This window comes from Canis lupus, chromosome 4 (genome assembly GCF_003254725.2).
Source record: "Canis lupus dingo isolate Sandy chromosome 4, ASM325472v2, whole genome shotgun sequence".
Lineage (NCBI taxonomy): Eukaryota > Metazoa > Chordata > Mammalia > Carnivora > Canidae > Canis > Canis lupus.
The window spans coordinates 3,861,745-3,877,278 of NC_064246.1; the positions used below are offsets into that span (position 1 = coordinate 3,861,745).

At 35.6% G+C, this 15,534-nt stretch overlaps 1 protein-coding gene across 1 annotated transcript in view; it reads left to right on the top strand.

Moving 5' to 3' along the window:
* The window catches only part of ERO1B (endoplasmic reticulum oxidoreductase 1 beta), a 59,513-nt gene that overhangs the window by 36,131 nt on the left and 7,848 nt on the right, over window positions 1-15,534 (top strand). Inside the window, exons 7-13 of the mRNA XM_025448439.3 lie at window positions 4,013-4,133; window positions 4,268-4,314; window positions 7,239-7,250; window positions 9,147-9,173; window positions 12,568-12,660; window positions 12,789-13,035; window positions 14,013-14,082. Coding sequence (XP_025304224.1) covers window positions 4,013-4,133; window positions 4,268-4,314; window positions 7,239-7,250; window positions 9,147-9,173; window positions 12,568-12,660; window positions 12,789-13,035; window positions 14,013-14,082 — 617 coding nt within the window. The remainder of the gene's footprint in view (window positions 1-4,012; window positions 4,134-4,267; window positions 4,315-7,238; window positions 7,251-9,146; window positions 9,174-12,567; window positions 12,661-12,788; window positions 13,036-14,012; window positions 14,083-15,534) is intronic.

The window sequence follows — 15,534 nt, forward strand, 5'->3', positions numbered from 1 at the left end:
GAACTATCAGAGTATGGGGCAGGTTATTTGTCTGTCTGTTTGTTGTCTGCTCCAACTAGATTGTCAGCTACCTCAGGGTATGGGGGTTTGTCTTTCTGGTTCATTACTTTATCCGTAGTACCTAGAACAGTTCCTGGACATAGTATATGCTCAATAAATATTTGCTGAATGAAGTTGTTGGTTCATAAATAATCTAAATAGTATGACAGAGGTTTACTTTTATTTTTTTCCCTTAAAACATGTTCATTACAAAATTTAAAATATTGTTTAAAATAGTAGTTTCCAGATCTGGCTGTGTATCAGAATTACTTGGGAGCTTTACAAACTATAGATTCTCCTCACTTGAGTAAATTATATTTTAACAATGCATTGCTAGTAATCTGGGATAGAGTTGGTTATGGAGAGTTGCATTCTCAACCCTGAGTCTACAGCAGTATTTTTTTTATCTGTGTCCATAAACAAAAAGCCTGCATGCTAAATTGGCTTATGCTATGTTTGAAGAGATACTTGGGTTGGGAAGCGGGAAGCAGTGTCTTGCATCCTAGAACATAGATGGCTCAAAACACTTAAATTAAGACAGTGAAAAGAAAATTCAGTTGGGGGCAGCCCAGGTGGCTCAGTGGTTTAGCGCTGCCTTCAGCCCAGGGCCTGATCCTGGAGACCCGGGTTTGAGTCCCATGTCGGGCTCCCTGCATGGAGCCTGCTTCTCCCTCTGCCTGTGTCTTTGCGTCTCTCTCTCTCTCTTTCACGAATAAATAAAATAAAATCTTTTAAAGAATTCAGTTGGAAAGGAAAAAAGATATACTTGAAAAGGAAGAGAAATCATTAGTTGAAATTGATGAATTCCCAGCATTAGGTATTTTGATTCAGTGGAAATTCTTTGAATCTTAGGGAATTGTTAGCATGGTCAAATAGAACAGCTTTGGAAGAGCTTTATAAAGGGAGGAAAAAGAGAACTTTTGGGGAGAAGGACAGATCAAAGGTCCAAAGAGCATTATCCAAATGAATGATATAGCTGTGCAAATAGAAAGAAGTTGTAATTTATGGACTAATTAATGAAAATTATGCCACAGGTGGCCCCAGGGGAAGGATAGGGGTACCAGCACTGGTGTGTTTGTAGGGGTAACTCAACCTGTATATGCCTACCCCTGTGCCAACCCCCCCCCTCCGCTGCCCTCACTTCCATTCCTTATCTAGATGTCATGAAGTTCTTGTCAGTGTAGGTCAGGGATTGACAAACATTTTCTTCTGCAAATGGACAGATAGGAAATATTTTAGGCTTTGTGGGCTGTCTGGATTCTGTTGCAACTACTCAACTATGCCATAATTGTGTGAAAGCAGCAAATGAACATGGCTTATGGTCCCATAAAACTTTCTTTCCAAGAGTACACACACCAGATTTGGCCTGTGGGTCATAGTTTGCTAACCCCTTCTATAGGCTAACAAGACCCACCTTTTCATGATTTGGAAAAGTATTAGCATTTTTCAAAACCACGCAAAAACAACAACGCAATTTTGGTTAAGGGAATACACATTAAAGACATTGAGAATATAAGTTTTATTTATTTTTAATAAAGATCTTATTTATTTATTCATGAGAGACACAGAGAGAGAGAAGCAGAGACACAGGCAGAGGGAGAAGCAGACTCCATGCAGGGAGGCCGACGTGGGACTTGATCCAGGGTCTCCAAGCTCAGGCCCTGGGCTGAAGGTGGTGTTAAACCGCTGAGCCACCTGGGCTGCTGGAGAATATAAGTTTTAAATTAAGCTTTGATAGGACTGATTGAACTCTTGTGATTTGTCACTTCCTTAAGGTATAATGATTTAAAAATATTTTAATATCTGGATCTTGTTTTCTTTATTGGTTGGTTAGTTGCTATTGTTGGGTGAAGAGGTTGATATTAGTCTGATGTGTACATTCATAGATGACCCTACACCTCTGTAAACTTACATGCACACACATATTCTTTACACATTGGACATTGATACCCCAGTTAATATGTTTATGGTAGGTGTAGTATTTATAAAGCTTATATATAATCAAATCAATTTTGCAAATGAGTCTAATATATTTTGAAAATATATAAGAGTAACTAGTGAATTGTAAAACTTTTATTTGAACTTTAAGAGCTACACTCTTACTAACTTTATAATTTGAATCTTTTTTTAATGAAGATTTTTTTAACTATTTCTTTTAAGTCTTGAATCAATCCATGTCCTTGGACAGCTTCTGTTCATCTGTCTGTAAATTACCTGTTTTCGTGCCTTAACTTGTATTGTAGAATATCTATATAATGTTAGAGCTAGAAATAGAGCCACTGTTCTTCCATTCATGTTTCTATGTCTGTAAGTTAGGTATAACTGATTTAGTAATGATAACTTGTAATTAGCTTTGTATTCTTTGTACTTCCTTACAAAAGTGCCAAGTAGTTGTTGGAAAGTATGGATCAGGATGCCATGTTCCTCTTATGGTTATGCATAACCTCAGCCTATGATCACTGATTGCTCAATGAATGTTGTTGGCTGACAGGAAAATACATTATTAGTAATGAAAAAAAGAGGGACCAGATTTTAATGATGTATTTGGCCACTGTTTTAAGTCAGGTGCCTGCATACTATTGATTTAATCTCATGACACGAGAAGGTAGGAAGCACACAAAAGAGTACATCTGTGCCAACATAAATAGTGGTTCAGTTTCCATGTATTATGTTCATACGTTTGTGAAGCATGGTCATTATAATTTTTCTATAGGTATGAAAGCATGTATTTCCCCTTTCTACCAAAGTAAGCCTTAATAATTAAGACTGTTTTTATCTTTTGTATTCCTCAGAGATCTCTATTAAAATGTCCAAGTAGTGGAGATCTAGTAAACACTCATTTGGCTTTCAACACAGAAAATGGTTATTTAGGGACTCCCGGGTGACTCAGTTGGTAAAGGGTCCAACTCTTGGTTTCCACTCAAGTTGTGATCTTACAGTTGTGGGATGGGGCCCTGTGTGGGGCTCCGTGCTCAGTGTGGAGTCTGCTTCAGATTCTTTCTCCTTCTCCCTCCCCCTGTGCTCCTCCCCACTCATTCTCTCTCTCTCTCTCTCTCTCTCACTCAAATAAATAAAATCTTAAAGAAAAAGAAATATTTAATTTTAAATGTCTTAAGTTCCTAAAGTTGTGCCTACTGTATATTGGCTTCAGAGGGGAAAAAAGCACTTCTGTATGTTAATAGTGATAAAAAAATAAATAAAATGTCTATTTTTTAAACTAGAGCATTGTGTAAGTCTATGATCATATTTGAATCACAAAGTTATTGAGCCATTTATTTCATAAGTTGGAAATAGAAAACAGTAGGAAAATCTATATTTTTAGTACAGTATGTATATGCTTAAAAAAAGTTTCCAAGCATGTGTTTAGGTAGGTGGATGCACAAGGAAGAAATCAAATCAAGTATTAGAACAGGTTATGGGGGATCCCTGGGTGGCGCAGCGGTTTGGTGCCTGCCTTTGGCCCAGGGCGCGATACTGGAGACCCGGGATCGAATCCCACGTCGGCCTCCCAGTGCATGGAGCCTGCTTCTCCCTCTGCCTGTGTCTCTGCCTCTCTCTCTCTCTCTCTCTCTCTCTCTGTGACTATCATAAATTTAAAAAAAAAAAAAAAACAGGTTATGATTCTGTTAAGTCTTTTCCATCCTGGGTGGTTAAAACATAAGAATGACAAATACCTTTAAGAAGGGGAGGAGTGTTCTATTACTTGAGAGAGCACTGAGTATCCGAAGGAAAGGGAGGAGTTGTTTTTTCCTCTCACATAAGCATAAGTTATCCTGGGTCAAGTACAGGCACAAGTGTGCTAACCACTCTACCATTTAAGTTGGAGATTACTTGAAAAGCATAACCTTTCTCTAACCTTTTGGTAGTTCTGTTTGTGTATAATATCACATTTGAGATAACTGGTGACATGTGACTGGTTTTTTTTTTTTTTTTCTTTCATGTGACTGGTTTTTACGAACTGTTTCTTGTTCAGATGAGCGATCTCCAGCTGCTCAATATGTAGACCTGTTGCTGAACCCAGAGCGTTACACTGGCTATAAAGGGTCCTCTGCATGGAGAGTATGGAACAGCATCTATGAAGAAAACTGTTTCAAGTAACTGGAAGGGGCAGGGGAAGGAGGAGGAATGGCCAAAGGGAGGTGGGAGGGAGGGCAGTATGGTTCTGCTGGGAAAGGATTACATAAAAAAGTCAAACCATTTTGTTTGAGTTTCACACTTGCTTTTTCAGGCCTCGCTCTGTTTATCGTCCTTTAAATCCTCTGGCACCTAGCCGAGGTGGGTTTTTCATAAATTTTCAGGCTTCTAGAGATTATTTACAAAATGTTTTTGTAACTAAACTGGAGTAAATTTTCAACTATTTTATATTTTGCTTGATTTGAATGATCAAAAGTGCAAGATTAGTTTATAGTTCAGTCTCAAGATTTCTACATGTTTTATATAATTACTGATATATGCCAGGCCCTAAATACAGTAAGAGTTTTATGGGAAATAAATCTGAACCTATGAGTAATCCATATATATCATAGGGTTTCCTGGAGAACTCTTAAAATTTTTGATGCCCAGGGCCTATCTTATACTCATTAAGTCAGAATCTGTGGGATTAGACCCAAGCATTGGTGTTTTTTGTTTTTTGTTTTTTTTTTGACTATCCAGATGATTCCAGTATGCAGACAAGCTTGAGAACCTGTGGCTCATAACATACTTCTCAGGCTTGAGCATGCATATGGTTTACCTACGAGCCTTGTTGAAAATACAGGTGCTGATTCTGTAGGCCATTGGGTAAGGTCCAAGATTCTAACAAGCTCCCAGGTAATACCTGGCATGCTGGCTGATCCACGTACTACATTTGAGTCCTACAGATGTAGAGGAGTTTAGGAAGTTTAGGCAGTTGCCTGTAGCACTACTGTAAACCTGCACTGTCCAAGGTTACCACTTGCTACATTGGGCTGTGGAGCTTGTGAAATACAGCTGGTGCAAAGTCAAACGTTACATTTTTATCTAATTTGTTTAAATTTAAAAACTGCAGTGTCATTAAACAGAAGTTTATTGTTTTGATAGGACTATTTTAACTCTGGCCTCATGTAATGTGTAATTGTTGCATTGTAGTGCATGTATACTTTTTCACTTCTTAAAATGTGGGTACTAGAAAAAAACTTTACTAGAAATTTTTATTAGAAAAAATTCAAAATTACATATGTGACAGCGTTTTTGGAGGTTAATCAACATAAAACTGGGCATGACCTCAGTCTGTTATCAGCAAGGAGCCAAACCCTGGGAGCAGCCCTATAATTGACTTGCCATTCCGATGTTTTCTTTAGACCAGGATTGATTTAAGAACTTGAATTTCCTGGTCTAGATTATATTTTTAAGGCATTTCTGAGAGCCAGAGAGATTCAGAAAGGTTGGCGAATGGACTGCTGTTAGATGCTCACTATCTCACAATGTGACAAATGTTCTTCCCCAAATTCATTCTGACACTGTCTGGAAAAGGGAATTGGATCACGAAAAAGGTTTTTCATGGTTTCTTATCCTATGTCCCTTTTGCTGCGTTTATCTTATAACTTACTATTTTAAAAATGGAAAGAACATACACAAAATGGAAACAAAACAAAAGTTATATACAACAAAAAGAGAAGGCTCCTCCCCCACCACACTCCAGTACCCCCCATGCCTCCACACTCCTCTGTTACATTGTACAGTGATTGGAAGGTATTCTTTCAGATATTTTTCTATGATCACTTTTGTTTTATTGGAGTTAAAATATTTTTTTTTAAATTGAGGTGTAATTGACATACGACACTATATTAATTTCAGGTGTTCAATATAATGTGTAGATATTTGTGTATATTGCAAAAAGATGACCCAGTAAGTCTTAGTTAACATCTGTGACCATACATACAGAATTTTTATTCTTGTGATGAGAACTTTTAAGATCTAGTGTCTTACCAACTTCCACATATGCAATACAGTGTTATTAACTGTAGTTGATATGTTATACATGATATCTCCAGGACTTAATAAGTTGGTACCTTTTTGACGCCCTTTATGAATTTCACCCGCTCCCCATTCCCTGCCTCTGGCAAACACCCATCTGTTCTCTGATCTATGAGCTTGGGGGGGTTTGTTTCATTTTTAGATTCCACATACAAGAGAGCTCATACAGTATCTGTCCTCTGACTTCACTCAGCATGAGGTCCTCAGAGTCCATCCATGTTGTCACCAGTGCCAGGATTTCCTTCTTTTTATAGCTGAATAAAAACCTTTTCAAGCAGAAAATATAGTTCACTGAACAAAACCATCTCATCCTAAGAAATACCTCACGTCCATGTTGTGACAAATTAGAGACATGAGAACACTGGAATGATGAGAGGAAAGAGAGTGCCACATAGCAAAAGACAGGGGCAGAAGGAGAGGGAAGAAGAAAACCGTACTAAGAACAAAGGGAGATGGAGGACCAGGTGAGGGGAGAGCCGGGGTCCTTTCTGTGGGGTGAGAAATCCATGCAGTAATTAAGCTTGGGCTGATGCTATTTGTGTGCTGTCTCCACTGGAACAGCTCCTGGTGGTTCACAGCTCCCTAACAGTCTCAGCTAGATCACTTGTGTACTCTTGCTGAGCCAGACAGCTAGGCTTCTCCAGCTAGCTTTCCAATAGCTTTTGAACAACAGAAACTTTCTTTCCGAAAACAAAACCTTGTATCAGAATTCCTCATTACAAAGTTGATAAAGGCAGAGCTGCTGTGGCTCTGTAGAGCTGGAACTCTGGCTTCTTCCCCATGTCTGGGCAGCTCTGTGGCACCCCCAGTGAGGGTTTCACTAATCACAGTTCGGGAAATAATTTTCTTAAGGTGAATATAGGCTGAGGAGCAGTAATTTGAAAGAGAAGAGAGAGTTGTGTATGTAACAATGAAAGGAGTGCCTGTGTCCATTTGTTAATTATTGAAACTAGTGATCTTTATGAGTATTTTTAGATGCTTTCTGATATTATTTGTTATATAAAACATATGAAAATCTTGTACTTTTTTGGCCTCTATTCTTATTAAGAAGTCTCACTTGCAGGATGACTACACTGACCAAGGTTTGTAGTATAATTAATAGTTTAACACACAGTAAGTTTTAATCTCATATTAAAGTAAATGGAATTGGAATCTGAACCATGGGGGACAGTTTCTAAAATCCTGTTTACTATTTTCTCTTTCAGGCAAAGATGATGGTGAGTTAAAACTTTCGTGTTTGGGTTTGCCTCCAGTATAGAGGAAATGTTTTTAATGATCAAAATTTGATCTTTCCTCTATTTAATTAAAAAGAAAATGTTTTTCCTATTTTTTTCAGAAATAGCTACCAATGAATGGTGACAAAAAATAAATAAGAGTTTTATAATGTAATTTACCCTATGTTTAAAAAACTATAAATTCCATTTTACTTAAATGTTTAGGATAGAAACCAGGATTACAATCCAACTTCCCCGTTGTCTGGTTTTATTATAATCTACTAAAATATATTCTGAAAAAATGCAGAGAAGTTAAGATAGTTTTACCAGATAAGTCTTTGACTTTATTTTCTTACTGAGTTTGTAATGTATAACCTCAGTTAGTATGATACTTAATCTGGTGAATAGTGATTTATCAACAGTTGGTTACTCAAGGTTATCTGATGAATATCAGTCATAAATTGCCCCAGAACAGTCAAAATCATTATTTCAAATGAATGTTTACTTATCTGTGTTCAAGGACACAGTGACGGGCATTGTGCAGCATAGAAAGATCTGTGAAACATGACTCCTTTGCTCCAGGAGCCGACAGTATATAGCAGGAATGAGAAGCATTATACATAATGATAAGAAGTGCTGCACATACGTAGTACAAGCAGTAGGTGCTAGAGCTCTTCAGAGGTGGGACAGATTCCATCTCCCCAGAAGGATCTGGTGGCTTACTGCAGGAAACGGCATTGGAAAAGAGTTTTGGATAATGCGACGGATGTAGGCTGGTAGAATTAGATCCTGTGTGCTGTTAGGATAAAATAGCGTGGACCAAGGAATTGAAAATGGAAGAACCAAGCATGTCTGAGGAGACCCTATTAGCAGTAGGGAAGACTTTATATAGGAGTAGTTTAAGTCAGAAGGACGAGAAGCCAGATTATTGAGGACTTGGGAGCTCTACTTTTCTGATAGCATTTGGAGTTTCTTGAGTAAACAAGTGAGATTATGATGAATGACCCTTGGAAGAATATGTTGGATGAATTATTCTGTGGGAAGATGTTTGTGTAGTTTGCAAAGTGGCAAGACTATCAGAGACAAAGCAATTCCCCACCATCTAATTTACCCCCTAGACTCCTTGCTCAGCTCATCTGTGTGTGGAGTTTTTCCTTTGCTTTGCTTTTCTCAATTAAAGATAGATAATTCACAAAGTGCATTAACTTTTAGATCTTTATTGACTGCCGTTTTTATTCCACTCAGAACAGTATTGGTCTAGAAATAGATCTTTTAGCATTTAGTACACAGGTAAGTCAGGTCCCTCTGTATTCTAGTCATTGACTTTTCTGAAAAATTGTCTTGAAAATTAAGGGATTTTAAAATTACCCCTTGAAATTTAGTAGTCTTAGATAATCAAAGAAATATACCTAGCTTTACTGCTCAGGGAAAAAAAAGAATAATTACTAATCTGATTTTTGTATTATAATTCACTGCTTTTTTCTAGAATTTTTAAAGGAGTTCTGTGATTGTTATCATCAGAAGCAAATTTAAGATTTGTTTTTTCAAATTTAAGATTTTTAAGCTTTTTCACCCCCATACTATGGATGTTTAAGCCTTCTAATGAATAAGGCTTCCATAATATTTTGACTGAAATGTTTTCATAAAAATTTTGCTTAAAATCATTTATAAGAATATCCTCCCAAAGTTACTTAAATTACTTGGGGCTTTATTTTTTAGAACCATATACCTGTTTTTCTACTTCACATGAAGCAGTGGTCATTTCTAGAGATACTCCTTAATCTGTCACAGGAAATATTTTAGGCACTTATAATTTGTAAATGACTGTTTAAAATATTTTAACCCAAATCTGTGTATGTGTGTGTGTGTGTTTTTTTTGTTTTGTTTTGTTTTTTTAAGGAGAATCCTTCTACACATGGCTGGAAGGTAAACCTACATGTCTGCATTTTAAATTTATTGGTTTCTTGTAAAAAATATATGGATTTATTTAATATATTTCTTTAAGTTCAGGATTCATTACCTAGACAACTGATTTTGACAGTATTTGAAAGAAACTAACATATTTTAGATTATTGTATTTTAGGATATAATGATTTGAAAATTTTGAGGCTGTTGGTCAGCCAAGAATAATCAGCATTAGGGAAATACACAGGGACACATAGTGTCCTCAGGTTTTCATAACTGGCTCCTCAGTGTTATTTTCATTCTGTATAAACCACTTATCCAGATTGCTTTTCTAGTAACCATTATGCAAACCTACTTTGTAAGTAGAAACCTTCTTTTTGGAAGGAAGTACTTTTTATATATATGAAAATGAGGGAAGGTAGATTTAATTTCAGAAGATTTTAAATAATGTTTACACATGTTAATATAGTAAACTTCTCTACTTAAAGGATAAAGCAATATAGATCCCAGTAGATACTTTGCATTCTTATATTTTCTAGTGTTGAAAATATAAATGCTATATTAATGGAAAGCTGAAACATTCTAGAATTTTAACAGGTTGGTTTAAAACTAGATATGATGCTTTTAAAAAATTTTCCAAATTAACATTTATTTATAAAAGCATAAGTTAAAATGTATTAACAAAAGATAAACAAGTTGAATGATACAGGAGATCATAACCTAATAGGAACTCTGCAGATTTAAAGCACTTAATTCTGTTTTATGTTTGCTAGTTGGTGATGTTACCTCGTGAACATGATTTCTCTGTTAATAATGAAGTGTGTACATATATTGGTCAGTATTAAGGTGAAAATTATTGATGTACCAGTACTACTAGGAATGATATTGATAAATGGTCTGTATGGAAGAAGATTCTTAACTTTGTTTCATTAGCTGTATTGTAAAGATACAAGTTGTGAAAAGTAGTATTTAGGTTAAAAGAACCTAAGGTGATGAAAGACTCTGAATATTGATAATGGAAGATGCGAATGAAATTTATGGGCAATATTGAATTCTGGGGTATTCTGTATTAACCACTTTTCTAGTATCCTACTGATGGGAGCCCCTGAATATTGATCCATGGTTTCAGAGAACCCTCCTATTTTTATAGGCAACTGACTCAACTTTTCTGAGATTCAGTTTCCTCATCTGGGGCTATGAGACTGGCCACAGCCATCCATCTTACCTACACTGAGCATAGATGATGCCTGTAAAAATGCCTTTGAAAATCACTAAACAGTGACCAAATGTCATATAATACTGATACAGTAAATCTAGCCCTTTTGTGAGGGAAAAGAATACATATCAGTGTCCTATAATTCACTTGATGAATGTGAATTTGAATGAAATGAAATCTAAAAGAAATAGAACCAGTCTCTAAATTGGATAGTTGAATTTGCTCTGTATTGTTAGAAATAGAAGTTGGTAAATTCTGCCTTTGTAAGTCCGCTTTTGGAGTTGTTACTTAACAGTATGACTGTGAAGGCTTTTGCTGGGGCCTGAGGAGTCGGAGACTGTGTCCTGCTTTGCAGCAGACTGCAGGCTGAGAAAAGTTGTCCAGCATTTTCCTGCTGACTCTGTTGTGTGTCTTGTTGTGTGTCAGTACATAGGATTCGCGCATCTTTTATTACCATTTTGCTGAAAGTTATCTAATTTTCAGTTTATGGAAGTACATTTCTACTCCTTGCTCCTCACTTCTCATCCATCCCCATTTCAAGTAAGGGGCTGCGAGGGCTTGCAAATTAGAATGGCCTTCTGGTTTATGCTCTTATTTTAGGCATATGAATTTTCACAGGCTTTGTTTTGCCTTTTTTCTGTTCTCTAATCTTTAGACATTTTACTGGTTATAAACATTGCTTAGAGAGGTAGATTAGAAGGGAAAGGAAGTGAACTTCAGATCTGATCATTTTGCTACTTGATAACAGATTTGATTAAAAGTTTTACTAGAGGAGAAGTTAGTATTTAATATTTTATCAAACTTATTCATGATGTTTGTATCCCTTGCTACCATGAATGGTCAAAATTGGCCATATAGTTTTAGAAGAAGCTGCAAAAAAGAACTTAATTTCTACGTTTTGGTCTCTATCTGTAACTATGGGAATATTTAGCAAGAATTCTGAATTAGAGAATTAAATCTCAAAAGAATTATTTTTACCTATTACCTAGGTTCTATTACCTAGAACATAGAGTAAATTGAAGATTTAAAAGATATTGGGAAAAACGCAAAGTAAGCCACATACGTACCCTTACATTTTAATCCCTAAGCTTATAAATGAGGTTATTTCTTAGTTCCTTTGTACTGTTGAAGCCCATTTTCTGCAGGGGTAGAGTTTTAAAACAACCAAAAGGCAAAAATGACCAAAGACAAAAAAATACTGTTGGATGATAAGAGAAGGAAAAAGCTAATTACTCTGCATTTAGTGGATTTTTAAAACTTAGGTTTTTGCATTTTTATTTATTTTTGAAATTTTTTGTAAAGAATATTTTCTAGAAATTTTTTGTCATAGTAAAGTATATCACATAATATGGTAAATATATACTGCATAAAATTTACCATCTTACCCATTTTAAACTTAGTGCCATTAAGTACATTCACAATGCATACTAATCTTAAAATAAGAGAAAAGCTTTTAAAATTGGGGCGGGGTAGAATTGCTTAGTGGAATTATCTTGACCTCTGAGCAAAAGCCTGTGTGGCTTAAGAAAACTACATAAAATAATTTTCTATCATATTTCTATATTCCATATAATATAATTCTACTCACATAGTGAATAGTCAACCTACTTTTTTTATTGGTTGAAATTCCTGGGTGACCGTTTTCCAGGTTTTGACTCCTTATAAGTAGACCATATAGTTAAGTAGAACTGGAGAATTCTAGGGCAGAAGATTAATAAGACTAAAGAGTCTGGAGGAAGAAGAGAAATAGAATGCGGTCTCTTCTTCCTCCACCATCAAGTAGGTTCAAAAAAAGACCATCTCTAGGGAAGGAGAAACAGCTATTGTTAAGACAAAGCAGTGACTTTAAATCACATTTGCTTTAGTTTAGCCTAACCCATGAAAAATCTGTGCTGTTGCCTTCTGGGTAGTGTGGGAACTTGCCAAATACATCTATAGTGCTTAGACCTACAGAGCCCAATGTTTTCTGTCTCATTCTGCATTAAGTTACCATATTCATAACTCCATTCTAAAGTCAGAATCTTATTTTTTGTCTTCTGGTGAGAGAATCCTTGATTTAATCATTTTAAATTATTCCTTGATTATTTTTAATGTCCTTGAACTTTAACTTTAAAAATAAGCCTGTATATTGAATATTCTTGATTCAGTATTTCCATTAGCTAAATGGATGTGATTTCTTTTCAATATTTTTCTGAATAGGTTTGTGTCTGGAAAAGAGAGTCTTCTATAAGCTTATATCGGGACTTCATGCTAGTATCAATTTACATCTATGTGCAAATTATCTTTTGGAAGGTAATCACATTTTTACATAGAAATCTTGCCTTTTTTAGTTCAAAAATCATTGGGGGGGATATACATTCTCCATAAAGAAAAAAATCCTATTTATTGAAGCTGTATTATATATTTCTCTTTCTCTTTAGAAACCTGGGGTAAACCTAGTTGGGGACCTAATATGAAAGAATTTAAACGCCGCTTTGATCCTGTGGAAACTAAAGGAGAAGGTCCAAGAAGGCTTAAGAATCTGTACTTTTTATACTTAATTGAACTTCGAGCTTTATCAAAGGTGGCCCCATATTTTGAACGCTCAATTGTCGATCTTTACACTGGAAATGTAGAAGAAGATGCTGACACAAAAACCCTTCTACTGAATATCTTCCAAGATACAAAGTAAGAATTGAGTATCAATGCTCTGAAATTCTGCATTCTGATTATGAATGAGGTAGTGCTTAAAATATAGGAGAAACTGACTCTAAAAGTTAGGAAGAAGTGTTAGAACTGAGAAGGAACATGGTCAGTAGAACAGCTTAGTCACACTTGAGAATAGGCTCTATTTTCAATCATAACTTTGAATTTTATGTAGTATCAAAGCTTAATGCTATTTTATTTTATTTTATTTTAAAGATTTATTTATTTGAAAGAGAGAGCAATTGTGAAGGAAGGGACAGGTGGAGAGGGAAAGAGAGAGAGTCTTAAGCAGATTCCAGGCAGATTGTAGAGTCCAATATAGGTCTCAATCCCATGGCCCCAAGATCATGACCTGAGCCAAAACCAAGAGTTGCACGCTTAAGCCAGTGTGCCACCCAGGCGCCCCAAAGTTTAATGCTGTTTTAATGGGTTTTTGTTTTTTTTTACCAGTTTTGTATTCTTTCAGTTGCTATTTAAATTCAGATAGTGCTATAAATGTGTTCTCATGAAAGTAGATACCTAAGGGCTACCCAGCTTTACCTTCTAGAACATAACCTTTTTAAAAAAAATGTTGGGTCTCTAAAATTTGAGTTTACTGATGGTTAAAATGAGCATGAACCATGGATTAAGAAGTATTTAAAGTATGCATTAAAGTTCAAAACCTCTTAACAGTGTTGTATATTTTTCACATTTTTTAAGTTAAAATTTTAGATTATTTTTATCATGTAATTTGTTTAAAACATCACAGTCTTACAAATTACAAAGCCATTTTTTATGTTGCATTACTCTTTTATTGAGTAGTTTACAAGTGAACTGTGCCTCCTTCATGTGTTATTAAACTTCACACACGAGTAAATAATGAATTGTAAATATTTGTGGGGATAGAAAATTCAGCCAGAGCTCTTCTACACAGTGCTTAACTTTAACATCTGTAACTTGTAGTGTTTTCATTTCTTCAGGTCCTTTCCCATGCATTTTGACGAGAAATCCATGTTTGCAGGTGACAAAAAGGGGGCCAAGTCATTAAAGGTAAAATGTCCTTAATTGGGGAGTAGGATGGGAAGCAATTTACTGACTGTGTTTAAATCCTGTCCATCTCACCTCTTCTTTTTCACTCCTGCATTGTGTTGAAGTTCGTTTGACTGGATTCTACTATAAATGGCACGGAAAGCCCCTTCTCCATACTTTTCACTTCCTTCCTCCTTTCTAATATGGCCAACTTTGAAGCCTCAGTTGTTAACTGACTAATGTGTATGGTGCCTTTGTAAATGTCTTTTAAAATTCTTATTTTGAGAGAAAGTTTTTTACTTTAAAGTCACTGGGTTGTTTTGGTTTTGAAAATCATAAACCATTTGCCACTTTGAAGGCAATAAGTATTATATTTTTCTAAGGTTTATTTTATGGAATATTTTATGGAATGTTCCAGTTTCTGGAACTATTATGTTTTTGTCCTTACACACTGACAAAAGGCAAAAATTATCCGTTACCCTGTGATAATCAGAGAATGTATTTTAGGAACATTATCAGACTTCATGTTGGGAGCTCTGTTTTCATTTGCTTACAGCATATTAAGGAATACATTGTACCCTTAAAATGTTCATAGAAGTATTTGAAACCGATTGTCAAATAGTGTTCTAATACAGCTCCACAGTCCTTGATATGCAATTCTGAAACCCAAGAAGCTCCAAAAACTGAAACACTGTTCTTAAGTTTGGTGCAGATTAATTTGTTAGCAAAACCTGACGTGAACTGACCTAAGAGTATTTATAGTGCTTTTTTGAAGAAAAAACAAAAACAAAAAAAAACTGCTTTGTTTGAGTATCCTTACACATTGCTACAGAACTATTAATGTATTTGATTACTAGGTGTTGCCACACACTCTGGTGGAGTGTCTCATAATAAATAATGTACATACTATATTTCTGAAATTTGGAATTCTGAAACACATTTGGCCCTGAATGTGGATGTATTACAAGAACTAATAAATGAGCACTGAGTGATTCTCCATTAGTAAGAGTCTCTTGGTGCTTCTGAAATGAACTAATAACTTAGTCACAACTGTATTTTAGTTTTGGAAGGTTGTTTTGTGTTTTATGATTATTTTAGGGGTATACTGTTATTGTGGTATTTACTATAATGCTAATTTGTTTTTGTCATGCCTCCTATTTTTTAAGTACTTATACAAATATACTTTTGGACAACTCTGTTGTTCTTTTTGTGGAGGAGGAAGGTGAGAGTGAGAAAAGAACTAGTCATCAGTGAATTGCTGGAAATTGTGTTTGCTGTTTTTCAAAGATGTATAAGGGGGAGCTTAGGTCCATCTTTCCATCTCCTCCCAAGAAAATGAATTACATGAGAATGGAGAGCAAAGGACTTTTGTATTCTTTAGATTGTCCTTGAGCCAGGATACTGTTTATTTGGAACCTTTGGAAAGTAGCCAGGCAGGGCTTCTGGTGGCCAGAGTTTTCAGGCTGCTTTCCT